This window comes from Theileria orientalis, chromosome 2, assembly GCF_000740895.1.
Source record: "Theileria orientalis strain Shintoku DNA, chromosome 2, complete genome".
Classification (NCBI taxonomy): Eukaryota; Apicomplexa; class Aconoidasida; order Piroplasmida; family Theileriidae; genus Theileria; species Theileria orientalis.
In genome coordinates this window covers 577,097-591,933 of record NC_025261.1, presented here as the reverse complement: position 1 = coordinate 591,933, position 14,837 = coordinate 577,097, and the positions used below count along the sequence as shown (strand labels likewise).

The window sequence follows — 14,837 nt, the reverse complement described above, 5'->3', positions numbered from 1 at the left end:
ACCACCTGTAGGGGCGCCCTGGCCAATCAACTCCACAGAATACATTATGGCGGAAGTTTCAAAAAAATCACACATCATACTGATTCACGAGATTGTAAAGTACCACATTCGCAGATCCAGCCCCGATTTACTTTTAGTTTCCAAAACTAAACCCAGAGGTCTATCGCAGTCAATTACACATTCTTCCATTATCAACTCGTTGGAGGAGCAGGGTTACTTCCTGGGCTCCCGAATCGTTTCCAGGTACGAATCCGATTCCAATGTATTGTTTGACAGGCTGACCGTTGGGAAGGGCAGAATCTGGGACCCTAACAAGTGTATGATATTCATCTGCAGGGAGCTGTGGATCTACTTGTTCGGGAAGCAGGCCAAAAGGCTCCAATCAAACAGCCAAGTACGATCGACGCGAACATTGAACTTTAGGGAATATACATTGTGTTTTCGGACGAGCTGTACTGGCTCGAGAACCTGCAGTTCAGCTACAAGAGGCTGGACGACCGGAGTGAGAACCCGTCCTTCGAAGACTACAAGGACTTCTACCTGTCCTTCATCGCGGGGGTGTTGCGGGGAGCGCTCAAGTCACTCGGGTTTGCGTGTTCGGTCACCGGAGAATATAACATACCATGTACGCCACTCACATATCTAGATTATCGATTTTCGCTCATCATTGCCTTTAGACAAGTTCACGTTCCGGCTGGTCAACTAGAGCCTGCACGAGGGCTCTTCGTTGCGGGTCGCTCATCTTAAGCCTGTAAATGTGTTATCGACAAAACCAATGTTATAATTACTACCATTCATTCCTGTTAATTTGTATATGGTTGTAGCCCAGCAGCTTCATGTGCCTCTTTACCATTTTAGACGACCCCAAAACTGAGTTGGTAACGGGACATGTGGACCCCTTGGAGAGTATTTCCAAAGACACATTGCTGAATGGAGTTAATGTTACAGAGACCTACTTATCTAGAACCGCATCAGGTGTGTATGGTCCTATCTTCTCAGATGCCCTGTAACTTATTCCCGTCTCCTTCAAGGTCCGATAGAGCGATTCATTACTGCCCTAAAACAGCGTAAACATTATCAGCCTGAGCAACTACCTCGCTCGAATCCTTAATTATGAACTGCCCCTGGTATTGATCAAACAGAGGTATTATGTACTTAGGTGCTTTTAAAGCATACTCAGGCTGCTAAAATAATTAAGTTATCACTAGTAAATATTGAATTTCTGTCTCGAATCAATTAGTAATTGTAAAACTAGGGGTATGTAAAGATGTGTGCGCAAATCAATCAATAAAAAAGGAAATACACTGGTAAACATACCTCCAACTTAATGCTATATACTATCCTATTCACTTGGTTCAGCAGATAATCAGTCAACTCATCCTATCAATAATGACACCAGTGATCGTTATATTTATGTGTTTAACATACCGATGAAAATGAACAGAAATAATTTAAAAAGCTGGTGAATGCAGATTCATTGAAGTAGCCCAAAACCACCAAACTGTCCATCAAACACACTATTTGCTGTAAAGTGAAACCAGTCTAATAAGCCCAATCACTTTCATACACTTACCAGTAACTTTAACGAATGCTCCACTATCAACTGAATTGCAGAGCTGTCGTATATTCCCAGCTTAGAGTATCCTCTGATAAACATTGACAGATGCTGAGCCGATTGATAATCAATACGGTCCTAAAACATAAAATTTCCCAGGGATTTATGAAATATAAATTGCCCATCATTTATCCCAAAATAGCAGTAAATACAATATTAACATCAAATAAATCATTTTTATCAGCTTTTATACTCGATAATCTTAGCTCACCTTTAAAAACACTGACACTGATTCAAATATTTCTTCCGATTTTATGCCTAATTGTCCCATTGAATATACTGTTACCGCCATGTTCCTGTCATCAAACAAGGCCATCGATCTGTTTCATCATTAATATCATCCTTGTGGATGGATAATAATAAACAATACCTTCTAGTTAAATCCAGTAGATATTCTAAATCACTCCTCGGCCTATATTTTAACCTTGACAACGAATATATTATTGAACTGATGGTTGGCACGGGTATGTTTTTGTGTTTATTCAGTGATGATATAAATGTTTCCATTGTTACTTTGTCCCTAATATTTAACAAAGTCAGTGACCTAGCATGAAATCCAATGGATTTTGAATCCAACTTGTGTGCCCTTTTCTTAATTAAGTTACAGGCGTGATACATGAGCGACCATGGAATCATCCCTATTTGCGTGAAGTTGTAAACAACTGAGACCAATCCGCTGGGAGTGAACTTAACCATCTTGTTGCCACCTTCTTTGGACAAACAGAGTGCGATGGCTCTCAATATTTGTGCGTTTTTCACGTGATCCGGGCTGTTTAATGACCTTGGCACACATTTAGTTCTACCCATATAGTACAATATCATTGATATATCCCTTTCATTCAGCGACCCAGTTGACTTTATTGAAGTCTTCAGAAGCTTGTACGTTATCGGAATCTGATTCTTAAACCTTTTAGCATACGAGTACAAAATCATTGACACATGGCTCGGAGAAACGGCGTTTATATTGTAGCAGTTTCCATAGGCCTGCTTCAGTACTGCATTACACAGTCTTTTCCATTCATTTTTGCCCACATTAGGGAGATTATTGTACGAAATTGCTGTTGCTAGCAGCTGCGATGGACTCAACTCATTTATACTCTTGCTAATATCATGAGAAAGTTGTTTCAGGTCGTTCTCATTGAATGTGTGATGGTCGACAGGGTAGAGATTCCTTATTTTTTCAAAATTATGATTGGAAGGCTGTGTATTATTCCTGGCTGAAACAAGCTTAGAAATTTCCTGAAAGTAATATACCTTCAAAGACAATTTTGATAGGTTTTTATAGGAAGAACTGCAACTTTGAGTATAATTGGAATAGAATCTTGTTAAAATCATGAATTCACGTGAAAATAAAAATCAATTACAGTTTTATAAAATAATAAACATTCAAATTATTAATATACACTGAGAACAAGAGTAATGTACAAAATATTATATAGTGAATATCATACCACATTAACTAAAGCATAATACTAAATTTAAGGAGTAAAACCAATAATTCTTTAATTATATATAATTAGATATAATTTTGTTTAAGAATATATTTACACATCGGCAAAATAAGGCAGAATACTCAACAATCAAGTCAATGGTATCTTCCGGACATTTTTTTGACAAAACGAAACTCCATACTATAATTTAATGCCCATTTTTATCAACATAATTATGAAATAAGTAAATTTTGTTCATAATTTTGATCAATCATACCTGAACACATAATTGAAAGTGTGCATATTACACAAATGAAATGTCTAACAATATTGACCAATGTGATTTAAAATAAGCCTTTTTCACACAAAATTAAATTAATTATCTAATACAGATCAATCCAAGAAACATTAGTGAACACATAACCAATTGAATAGCCAAATAGCTACCATAATCAGGATATTTTACAATTTTCTTGATTATATTAATAAAATATATCGTAAATACAATTTTGAATTGGATAGACATTTGTTTGTATTTTTAGAAACATCCGTTTCAGTTTGTCTTCTTTAGTTATAGAAGTGCCCACAGGTGCTTTACCATCCTCCAAGTTTTATTAGTTTTCTCATTGATTCAGTTTCAAATATACATCTTCCTTGATACATTTGTTTTTAAAAACCCATAAATTATTGTATTTTATTTTTTATTTTGGCCAAAACGCCAATATTCACCATACACATTATATTTCATAGACTTTGATATTATTAATGTAGTTTGAATAGGATGGCCACGTATTCTTCTTTAAATAATTCGTGGCAGCAGCTCTACACAAAGGGTAATAACATGAAGGTGCCCGAGAGGGAACTTCTGACCAGGAGCGGTGTGTACCTGAAAAAGAGGCCCGAACCGGAGGTGGTGGAGCACATGTTGGACGAATTGGAAACGAAAATGAGGAACTACTTCATCCTCTATAACAGAGAGAGAGAGTTCAGGAAAAAATCTGAAGAAAACTGCTACAGACTGGAACAGGAAGTGCTTAACTACAAGCAGAAGCTGGAGGAGTCGAATAATAAGTTCCACTGCATGGAGAGGAAGGTCAAATCGATGGTGGACCAGCCGCTGAAGCTGAAGGAAACCATCGAGAGAATCGAACTCCTGTACAACCAGATGGACACGCTGATCCAGGCGTTCGTGGGCATTGGAAGCTGCGCCGTGATACAGGGCTACAGCAGAGTCGCGTTCATTAAGCTGTGCTTGGAGTACCTGTACCCCTGCAGGGAGCTGGACATAAGACTGAACACACTCTACAACGCCCTCTACAGCGTGCTCATCCAGTACGACGGGCTCGAGGTGACCAAGAACGAGCTGTTGAAGCCGATGACGTACCAAGAGACCCAGGAAAAGACTAAACTGACGGGGATTTCAGTGAAGGTACACCGACTGATGCTCAAGTGCGACTTGCCGGAGACGCAGAGCTTCGGGTGCTTCTTCAGGTACGATAATGAGCCGAAGGAACTGAGGGCCACAGAGTTTTCGAGGTTCATATCAGTGGGAGTGAAGCCCATGGACAACGCGTCGAAGGTGTACGAGTTCAACTCACTGATTCAGCACAACACGCTGCCTCCCAAGGTGCCAAACGTGGTTCCGAAGCTCGTTCTTGACATTTATGCTGACAGCCTACTGGTAGGCTCAGCAGAGGTGAGCCTCATATCAGACAAAACGCTGAAGCCATCTGAGCCGTGGAACGTGCTAGACTCGAACGGTATGAACTGCGGAGACGTAGTGGTCACGGTGATCCCAATGCCTCAGGACGCGAAGCTGCCGGCAGTTAACTTCAGAAACAAGACGGACGAGCTAGTCAGCGAGACCAAGACAACGCTGGATCAGCAGATAAGAAAGCCAGGGTCCACCATGGGTGAAATCGCCGAACCCACTCGACCGAACACGGATTTGGGAAAGCAGCCGGAGACAACGCCGCAAACCAGCAAGGCGTCAGAGCCTAAATCGGAGCAGAACAAGCCCTTTGAGCCTAAGACGACCCCAGCAGTAAGAAAGCCGCTGTTCAACCCGAAGGCTGGCGCACCAGGTAAACAGGGGCAGTCGAAGGGGCAGGCGAAGGGCTCCTCCTCAAACGTCTCGAGGCTCTCGCTGATGTTCGCGAGAAAGAAAAACAACCAACAGGGCGAGGAAACATCCGAAACTCCAGATGGAAACGCTCCAACACCAGAGGCTGCCACTTCACAGCAAGCTCCCCCTGCACCAAAAGATACTCAAAATGGCAGCAGTCAGCCCGCAAAGGCTGAGACAGTTGAAAGGAAGCCGAGCAGTAAACTCTTGCCTCCAGAGCTGCCGAACAGCGACAGAGACGTGAACGAGCTCCAAAGACAGAGGACCAACATCAAGGACATGATCATAAAGAAGCTTAGCAGCAGGCAACTTTCAAAGGACAGCATGACCGAGGAACAGCCGAAGCCAAGTGCGCCCCAGCCAAAGGCCGAAACCACAAGCACTGGACAAACCAAACAGGAAAAGGCTGAGGATACGCCGCCAAAGCCGGTCGAAGAGCCTGAAGGGACTCAGGAGAGTCCGGAGCCGAAGCAGAAGAGCGCACCTCAGCAAAGTCAGCCAGTCATGGAGCAGCCGAGCCCAACTCCAGTTCAACCAGCTCCTCCAGCTCCTCCAGCTCCTCCAGCGGCAGCGCCGACAGTTCCGACCAAGGCGGCAAAACTTCCCCCGGAACCAGTACGTAAAGCAGTCCCGAAAATGCCGCTGAGTCAACCCGTGGTTGAAACTCAGAAGGAGCCGGGAGATCAACTGCCAGAAAAGCCGCTCGTGCCAATAACCATCACGCCAAAACTGTTAAAAAAGCCAGCACCCAAGAAAAAGTAATTTTGTATTCATCCATGTTACACATTGCAGCCCTACTTACATTCACTTCATATTATTGTAATGGACGACGCGGACGCTCATAACTCCTCAAACGAAGACCCAAATGTCCATTCTAAGATACTAGTACTCATCATAGTGGGCAAGGACGACAAACCGCTCCTGATAGAGGACCTCTCGACGCCAGGCAGAAGGTCGGACCCACCGCACCTCGCCTCCTTCGTGGCACACCAGTCCCTGGACGTAATCGAAGACCTGGTCTGGAGCAACCCGAGCCTGTTTCTAAAACAAGTGGACGTTTTCGACTTCCTCTCCGTCTCGGCCTACGTGACGTGCAGCCACGTGAGCTTCATACTAATCACGCGCGCCCACGTCACAAACACCTCAGACTTTGTAATATACTCTCCCAATTTAAGTTCAAACGAGCCTGACCCGCCTTCCATGGATTCCGTGCGTTCATTCTTCAAGGAGATCCACGAGCTCTACTCGAGGCAGGTGATGAACCCGCTGTACGTGTTCAACGGCAGCTTGGAGTCGAACAACTTCAAAAACAAGGTACGCCAGGCCGCAAGGAAGCACCTAATATAATAAACCTAAAAATCTACGCTGTAATCACCGTGAATATATGCATCTACACACCCACAAGTGCGCATACACACCAACCAGCACCCATCTATAAGTCTACGCGGGTATCCATCTATACGAATATGTGAGACTATGTAGTACGAAAATGTAGGACAATGGTGTACAAATACATAAAACTGCTATACGAATGTGTGAGACTATGTTGTACTAATGCGTAAGACAATGGTGTACAAATAAGGGACGGAATCACATTACAGCAAGCTGGAAGTTTCCTTTCCCACGGCCTCAGCGACGATGTAGAAAGGTATGTCTCCGTCCAGGTTCAGTTCGTTTTGCTCAGAGGACAGAGACTCCATCAGCTGCCTCTGGGCGTTGAAGGTGTTTGTCCTGCTGCTCTCAAGTGACTTCTTCAGATGCTTCAGCACTGAATCCAGAGACGCGTTCAGGGTGTTCGAGTGGTCGTTAAAATAGTCCTTGCGCACGTTTTCATGCGACTCGTGGCTCCTTTTCTGGAAGACCGGGTGACTAACGTCGTACAGAGACTCCAGTATGGTTGAGAAGTTCATCCCGAAGGTGACCACCTTATTCGGAAACCACTTCCTAATGTTGTGTTCAATGTTCTTGAGGATCTAAATCAATCATTAGGGGTGGCACGACAAACGTCGACCAGTAAGCAATAGATACAAAGGTGGCAGCCACCAACCTCCTAACAGAACACTTACTATGAAGGCGTTTTGAAACGCTGAGTTGACGCTGTGCATATTAAACGAGTTCGTTCCGAGGTCCACCGTGTGATCCTGAAGATAATTGAATGAAAAGGCAGGTACTATGGGATTATCGCAGCTGAGCATCGAGTCAGACTGTTCCTTCTTGAGCTTCCTTGGGTACACGTGCCCCAATCCCCTAACGCTAAAACTGTAAACTCTTAGCAACTAACGTGGTGACAAACTGGCTGTAGTCCCTCAGGAACCCCCAGTAGTAGAAGAAATCGATGAAGAGGGTCGCCAGGGAGTTCGTGTCGTCGCTCTGCTTCTGCGAGCTCGAGTCGTGCAGCTGCAGGAACGACAGGATCATGCAGTACAGCAGGAAGGAGCCGACGCCACCGAAGTACGTGTCTCCCAGGTTCCGCGACTGCAGAAAGAGCTTCACCAGCAGTATCAGCGGCTGCATATACTTGTACTTGACGCACTGAAGAATCGTTATTGGTCGACCGCTAACCATTTCCTGTATGAACTTCGTGGTTTTGAACGCCGACTCGTTGTAACACGACAGGTCTATCCTCACTCCTACAAACGTTAATCGCCCTCGGCCTTACCTGTTCTCTTGTCGACCAGCTTAACTACGGGCACTGCCGTGTTGTATATGCACTCGAACGAGTGCACCAGACCCAGTCGGTTAAGGGTGTACACGATCATGTTCAGCACGCACAGCTGGTCCCCTTCGGACTGAATACACACGTCAATGTCCGCACCTGGCAACGACAGGCCCGTGACGTCTACACGTAGATTAACGGTCGCAACTCAACATTGCAAAAACATAACTACTCTTAATTTCCTCTTACATGACCCAAAAACCTTTAGGTTCCCGTCCGGAAAGAGTGCGTTGACCACGACCTCCAGTTGCAACAGCACCTATTACGCCAATTATTTTACACACGAACCTGTTCCTTTGCGATTTTCTCCTCGGGTGTTGGCGCAAGCCAGCTTAGAAGTCTATTCAACTCAACGTCCAGCAGCACAATGAACGGAATCCTCGTGTTTTTCAGCATATTGTGCAGTTTATGGAGTCTCAGTATTTCTCTGAGCGTCTTATCATCTAAATCAATCTCATAATTATCCCAAACTCACCCTTAGACTTAATTTTAGACTTAACGGATTTTTTTCCGTTTGAAATATTTATGTAGGAGCCTGGCAGCTCCCTTTCCTTCTTAGTATCGCCTTTGGATTTTCTAAACACCTTAACTTTATCCTAAACAACTATATTATTCCACTAAAAATACTCTCATCTCCGAATTCCTTTGTGCAATCTCCTTTTGCTCCTCTATGTCGACCATAGAGTAGTATTCTGCTCCATAGTTGAGGGATAGCCTATTTATATTTGCAAGGTCATTGGCGTCGGCTGATTCTGATGATGGGCTAACATCCGTAGGTGTATTTTTACTCTTCGAACCACTTTTTACCATATTAACCAACTATTGTACAAAACACATTTAAATCTAATAAATATACTGAATTGAGTGGCATCAGATTTATTGTGTATTGTGCGACATCATTTTCCAAAAGTAAAATTTTAGCTTATATTTATTACAATCTTGCCAGAACTGCATTCCGTCTAACAAAGGAATAATTGACCCCTTCGGCTGAGAATTCTCCTCTTTCACTAACTGTTTCAGAGTACATTACCACATCGCCGACGTTAAGGTCCTTTATAGGAACTAATCTTCCATCATTCGTGTAACTTCCAGGACCCATTGATACTATTTTCGCCTTTACTAGGTCATCTTTGCTATTTGTCCTTGAAATAACCAATCCGCTCTCTGTTCTCTTAGGTGATTGTAGCACTCGAACAAGGAGCCTAAAAATTACATCAACCCCCGTACAGTGAATTTATATCATAGAGAAATATAATATATAAACACACCTGTCCGATAACGGTACAATTCTATCGTAACTTATTGAATTATCCGGTGCGTTCTTGGGAAGAGCTATCTTTGCATATATGTTCTCCTCCTTAACCAGTACACAGGGCGTATCGTTGTACTTCAACTGAAATGTTTATATGAAATAATTAAAATACGTCTATGGTTTCTTCAGGCATGTCGTATATAACATATTCGCCGACGGACACGCTCAAAGGAGTCAATACCCTAAGTCATTTTATCAATTACACATATAAACAATTGTTCGGTCATTAAAAAACGTATGTTGATATACAAGTAGACCAATTGGTTTAGCGCCATTAATCATACCCCAAAGTAGAAATTTATACTACAAGGCTCAGCCTTAGGCGCAGTAAATAAATATAAACTAACCCTGTGTCCCTGTTTAATTTACCGGGTCCAACAGCAAGAACAGAACCAACGAAATCCCTGCTCTTCTATAAAATAAACTTTTTAGTTACGCTTAAATACCTTCGATCCGATATATACACCCGATTTAGTAACATCATTAACGTCGGATTTTAAAATTAAAACATAGTCATTCAAAGGTACTAGATCTTTATCCAATTTTAATCCACGTAATTTAAAGTCACTAGGGTTGCGATAAGAGTAGTCAACTAATCAAAAATTAAATTGTAGTTGTAATACCTGAATTGGATGTTACGGGAGAATAATTATCAAAATCAGAAGAGCTATTCAATGAATAATCAGTATGTTTATTGGCCTTTTTGATAGAAGGATAATGATTGTTAAGTGAAATAGTCTTATTCTGATGATTAGATATAAATCCAGATACAGTAGGCTGAAGTCTTAATTTGATCGAAAATACCCCCTTGTATATAAGTAAAAACAATAGAACAATATACATAGTTTATTTACAATTATGATACACATATGCCATAAATTTGTACAAGGTGTGTCCAACATAATGTGGTGTAATATGTTCCTACGACAAATAGAATGATTGATGCTAAAAAATATCATTAATGGACGTGGATCTGTATTTAATGTATTTCTAAAAACAGAAACTAAAATTTTCAAATTGTCCAGTATCAAAATTTGTCATGGTATAAATTTTAAATATAATCAAAAACAAAACACTAACATAAATTCTCGAAATATGGGATCCGATAAAGAATTTGAACCAACATTTAGTAAAGGTATAACACACAAGTATATCATAATATTAAAATTATTTAGTTGCGGAAAAGGTTGAGTTCCCGAGGGAGGAAGAAAAAATATTGGAATATTGGTATAATATAGACGTGTTTAAAACGTCTATGAAGTTGTCAGAAGGATTGCCCTCATTCATATTCTATGATGGACCTCCTTTCGCAACAGGACTGCCACACTACGGCCACATACTGGCCGGATCAATAAAAGTAAGCGTAAACCAAACACATTATACTCAGGATGTTGTCACTCGGTACGCATATCAAACAGGCCACCACGTCGAAAGAAGATTTGGTTGGGACTGTCACGGTTTACCGATAGAATACGAAATAGATAACCTGTACAATATTAAACATTCCTCTGACGTCTTCAGAATGGGAATAGATAAATACAACGAAAAATGCAGGTAAGAAATAAAATAAAAAAAAGTGACAACGTTGCAGATCTATCGTAATGAAGTACTCCCGAGAATGGAAAAACATAGTCACGCGGACTGGACGGTGGATAGATTTCGACAACGACTACAAAACACTTAACACGTCATACATGGAGACGCTGTGGTGGATATTCAAGGAGTTGTACGAAAAGAAAGTGGTCTACAGAGGCTTTCAAGTGATGCCGTATTCGCTGACGTGTAACACGCCACTGTCGAACTTTGAGTCGAACCTGAATTATAAAATGGTGACAGACCCGTCACTGTTCGTGGGATTCAGGTAACCTTGAGCAAGTTTAATTAAAAATTAGGTCGCTCGACGAGGACATGGAGTTCGTAGCATGGACGACGACGCCGTGGACGCTGCCATCGAACCTGGTGCTGTGCGTAAACGAAGGATTCAAGTACGTAAAGCTGAAGAACCTGAAGAACGAAAAGACATATCTGCTGGCAGAGTGCAGAGTCGACTACTTCTGCGCAACGATGGGAGTGGACTACAAGGAGACCTTCGTGGAAGTGGGCTCGTACATGGGCTCGGAACTAGTGGGGAGGAAGTACGAAAGGCTCTTCGACTACTTCTCGAACTACCCAACCTTCACGGAGGAACAGCTGGAACGCTCGTACGTGGTGGTGGCAGACGACATGGTGACGTCGGAGTCCGGTACAGGAATCGTGCACTGCGCACCCTACTACGGTGAGGCGGACTTGAGAGTATGCAAGAAATACAAGTAAGTTGGCCTTTAGAGTAGATAGAATGGGACTGAAAGAGTAGAAATGGGTAGATAGGCGCATAGAATAATATATACATGGAAAACAAGGATAGTTAATAAGTATTATTGGACAAAATTAAAATAAGACAGAGTTTAAGAAAGTATATGCTAACAGAGCATTTACGGAAATATAAACAAACACCATATGACTAAATTGCTATAGAATCTTTGATGAGTTGCCGCACCTGGTTAACGAGTCAGGACTCTTCATACAAAACACAGGGGAGCTGACGGGAATGTACATCAAGGACGCAGACATCGTTATCAAGAAGATGCTCAAAAACAAAGATAGGCTGGTGCACGTGGGCACAATAGTACACTCATACCCGTACTGCTGGAGAAGTGACACGCCGCTCATATACAGAGCAGTCAACTGCTGGTTCATCAAGGTGGCGGACTACAGAGAAGAAATACTCAACTCAGTCTCAGAGTCAAACTGGGTACCGCAGTTCGTGAAAGACAAGAGGTTCAGAAACTGGGTGTCAGAGGCGAGGGACTGGTGCATAAGCAGAAACAGGTTCTGGGGAACACCAATACCACTGTGGGTGAGCGAGGACTACTCGCAAGTGGTATGCGTGGGAAGCATCGAGGAGCTCGAAAGACTCACAGGAACGAAGGTGGTGGACCTGCACAGAGATCACGTGGATCACCTGCAAATACCGGACCCGCGAGGGAGTGAGTACCCGCCGCTGAGAAGGATCCCTGAGATATTCGACTGCTGGTACGAAAGCGGCTCCATGCCGCTGGCGAAGATACACTACCCGTTCGAAAACGCAGAGAGACTGCACGAACACTTCCCAGCAAACTTCATAGCGGAGGGCCTGGACCAGACGCGAGGATGGTTCTACACACTCATGGTGATCTCGACACACCTCTTCAAAAAGTCACCATTCAAGAACGTGGTCGTCAACGGGCTGGTCCTGGCGGGAGACGGAAAAAAGATGTCGAAGCGCCTGAAGAACTACCCGGACCCGCTGGAAATAGTCAACCAGTTCGGAGCAGACTCGCTGCGTCTGTTCCTGATATCATCGCCAGCAGTGAAGGCGGAGCCAGTGAGGTTCTCGACGCTGGGCGTGAGGAACGTGCTGAAGGACGTGATACTACCCTGGTTTCACTCGTTCAGGTATTCACCTACTGCAAGCTTATTTATTGAATGCATATAGTATTTAATGATTATAAATAGTATTTAGCGACTGCAATTAGCAGTTAGTTATTTTATATAGTAATATGTTAATGCTAATAGTAATAAGTTAATGCAAATATCAGCTAGATGTAGAAATAGCATTAACAAGGGATAGATAACTATTAATCTGTCGGAGCATTGAATAACAATGTGATATAGATTCCTGGTGCAAGAAGTCACGAGGTATGAGACGAACACGAGAAGGAAGTTCGTCCCAGACTACGACGCACCCTTCAAGTCGACATGTCTAATGGACCGGTGGGTGTATACGATCACACAAGATCTGATACAATGCGTACACTTTGAAATGGAGCACTATAAGTTGTACAATGTGATGCCCAAGCTATTGTCATTCTTGGAGCAGCTAACAAACTGGTAAGTGTAAAAGTAGAGGAGCAATAGAGAGAAAATTGGAGAAATAGATATAGTTGGCGTAAATAAAAGTAGATAACAGATAGTCATAGAGTCGGTGTAAATAAAAGTAGATAACAAAGTGTACATAGAGTTGGTGTAAATAAAAGTAGAAAATAAAAATAAACAAACGCGGAAACGACTAAATGATTTTCAGGTACATTAGATTCAATAGAGAAAGAATGAGGGGAGCATTTGGAGAGGAGGAGGCCTTGGTCTCACTTCAGTCCCTATTTGTGTCACTAAAGACATTTAACCATTTGATGGTAAGCTTAAATAGAACATGGCAGATAACAAGGATAGAGTAACAGTGGAAAATAGATACAAATATGTTACTGAGTGAGATAGATACAAATATGTTACTGAGAGAGATAGATACAAATATGTTACTGAGTGAGATAGATACAAATATGTTACTGAGAGAGATAGATACAAATTAATGGATTGATCAACCTAAATGTAGAGTATGTTTGCACCATTCACATCGGAGATGATATACTTGAACCTGAGAAAAGCATCCGGAGGATTGGAAAGTATACACTACGAAGTGCTGCCGAAAACAGCAAGAAGCTCAGATAAGGAGCTGATGAAAAGAGTGGAAATCATGCAAAAGGTGGTGCTGCTGGCAAGATCAGTGAGAGAAAGAAAAAAAGTGTCACTGAAATTCCCAGTGAGAACACTGACGATAGTGCACGACGACAAAAAAACATTGGACTCACTGGTGGAGTTGCTGCCGCTTATAAGAGATGAGTTGAACATAGTGGAGATAAAACTGTCAAACGATACGAGTCTGATCAAGGTGGAAGCGGTGGCAAATTTTAAGTCGCTGGGAGCAAGACTGGGAAAGGACGTGAAGCAAGTGTCGGAGCAAATAAGAAACCTGGACGAAACACAAATACTGGCACTGGAGCAAGGACCACTCAAAATATGCGGATTCCAAATACACAAGGACGACGTGGTGGTGAGCAGAAGAATTAACCCTGAGAGACTGGACACGACAATATACGACGCAGAGTCAGATTGTAACCTGACAGTGATACTGGACCTGACGAAAGACGAGGACCTGGACTACAAGGCACTCTGCAGAGAAGTGGCAAACAAAGTTCAGAAGATGAGAAAACAGGTAAAATACAAGCATACAAGCATACAAGCATACAAGTAGTAGCACTAGTGATATTAGTAGTAGTAGTAGCAGTGATAGCAATAGTAATATTAGTGATAGTAGTAGTAGCAGTATAGTAATAGCAATAGTAATAGCAATAGTAACAGTAGCAATACTACAAATAATAGCACTAGTACCAATAACAATGACAATAACTAATAATTTTTAGCTTGGATTGTCTATTGATGATGATATCACAATATACATAAGGACTGAAGACGATGAACTATATGATACGTTATCGGATCAATCTGAAAATCTACAAAAAATACTCAAGAAAAATGCAGTAATCACTAAAACACTAAATGTTAGTAATAAATTACATTCCGAAATAGTGTCAATCCGCGAAAGTGCAATAGAAGTTGTAATTGTTAAAAAGTAACAATTTAAATCAAATAATGATCACAAATGGGTCCACTCATAACTCACGGAAAACCATTAATGTCATTAAATAATATACACATCAGACAACAGTCTACGGAGAGTTGATAGATATTGGTGAACACACACACATGGCAAGTTAATACACTCA

General features: G+C 42.1%; 7 protein-coding genes across 7 annotated transcripts; 4 read left to right on the top strand and 3 right to left on the bottom strand.

The window, feature by feature from the left end:
- Positions 1–46: 46 nt before the first annotated feature.
- On the top strand, positions 47–747 carry TOT_020000296 (uncharacterized protein; the record flags this gene model as incomplete). Its single annotated transcript, XM_009692035.1, has 2 exons — positions 47–394; positions 424–747. The coding sequence occupies 2 exons, from the start codon at positions 47–49 to the stop codon at positions 745–747; spliced, it is 672 nt and encodes a 223-aa protein (XP_009690330.1).
- Positions 748–787: 40 nt separating this feature from the next.
- On the bottom strand, positions 788–2,950 carry TOT_020000295 (conserved hypothetical protein; the record flags this gene model as incomplete). The annotated part of the gene is made up of 8 exons (XM_009692034.1): positions 788–926; positions 957–1,057; positions 1,095–1,184; positions 1,318–1,380; positions 1,429–1,542; positions 1,574–1,693; positions 1,827–1,935; positions 1,986–2,950. 8 exons carry the CDS (start codon positions 2,948–2,950, stop codon positions 788–790), a joined length of 1,701 nt encoding a protein of 566 aa, XP_009690329.1.
- Positions 2,951–3,826: 876 nt separating this feature from the next.
- TOT_020000294 (conserved hypothetical protein) lies at positions 3,827–5,932 on the top strand (the record flags this gene model as incomplete). Its single annotated transcript, XM_009692033.1, has 1 exon — positions 3,827–5,932. The coding sequence occupies one exon, from the start codon at positions 3,827–3,829 to the stop codon at positions 5,930–5,932; it is 2,106 nt and encodes a 701-aa protein (XP_009690328.1).
- A 60-nt stretch (positions 5,933–5,992) lies between these two features.
- TOT_020000293 (endoplasmic reticulum transport protein) lies at positions 5,993–6,517 on the top strand (the record flags this gene model as incomplete). Its single annotated transcript, XM_009692032.1, has 1 exon — positions 5,993–6,517. The coding sequence occupies one exon, from the start codon at positions 5,993–5,995 to the stop codon at positions 6,515–6,517; it is 525 nt and encodes a 174-aa protein (XP_009690327.1).
- A 248-nt stretch (positions 6,518–6,765) lies between these two features.
- TOT_020000292 (topoisomerase-related nucleotidyltransferase) lies at positions 6,766–8,696 on the bottom strand (the record flags this gene model as incomplete). Its single annotated transcript, XM_009692031.1, has 10 exons — positions 6,766–7,143; positions 7,237–7,311; positions 7,342–7,423; positions 7,452–7,702; positions 7,733–7,800; positions 7,830–8,009; positions 8,076–8,145; positions 8,175–8,329; positions 8,362–8,482; positions 8,514–8,696. The coding sequence occupies 10 exons, from the start codon at positions 8,694–8,696 to the stop codon at positions 6,766–6,768; spliced, it is 1,563 nt and encodes a 520-aa protein (XP_009690326.1).
- Positions 8,697–8,817: 121 nt separating this feature from the next.
- On the bottom strand, positions 8,818–10,041 carry TOT_020000291 (chaperonin; the record flags this gene model as incomplete). Its single annotated transcript, XM_009692030.1, has 6 exons — positions 8,818–9,088; positions 9,155–9,279; positions 9,311–9,380; positions 9,546–9,610; positions 9,645–9,790; positions 9,822–10,041. The coding sequence occupies 6 exons, from the start codon at positions 10,039–10,041 to the stop codon at positions 8,818–8,820; spliced, it is 897 nt and encodes a 298-aa protein (XP_009690325.1).
- A 99-nt stretch (positions 10,042–10,140) lies between these two features.
- Positions 10,141–14,687, top strand: TOT_020000290 (isoleucyl-tRNA synthetase; the record flags this gene model as incomplete). The annotated part of the gene is made up of 9 exons (XM_009692029.1): positions 10,141–10,333; positions 10,374–10,752; positions 10,790–11,059; positions 11,091–11,507; positions 11,713–12,672; positions 12,892–13,107; positions 13,301–13,409; positions 13,607–14,266; positions 14,475–14,687. The coding sequence occupies 9 exons, from the start codon at positions 10,141–10,143 to the stop codon at positions 14,685–14,687; spliced, it is 3,417 nt and encodes a 1,138-aa protein (XP_009690324.1).
- Positions 14,688–14,837: the final 150 nt, after the last annotated feature.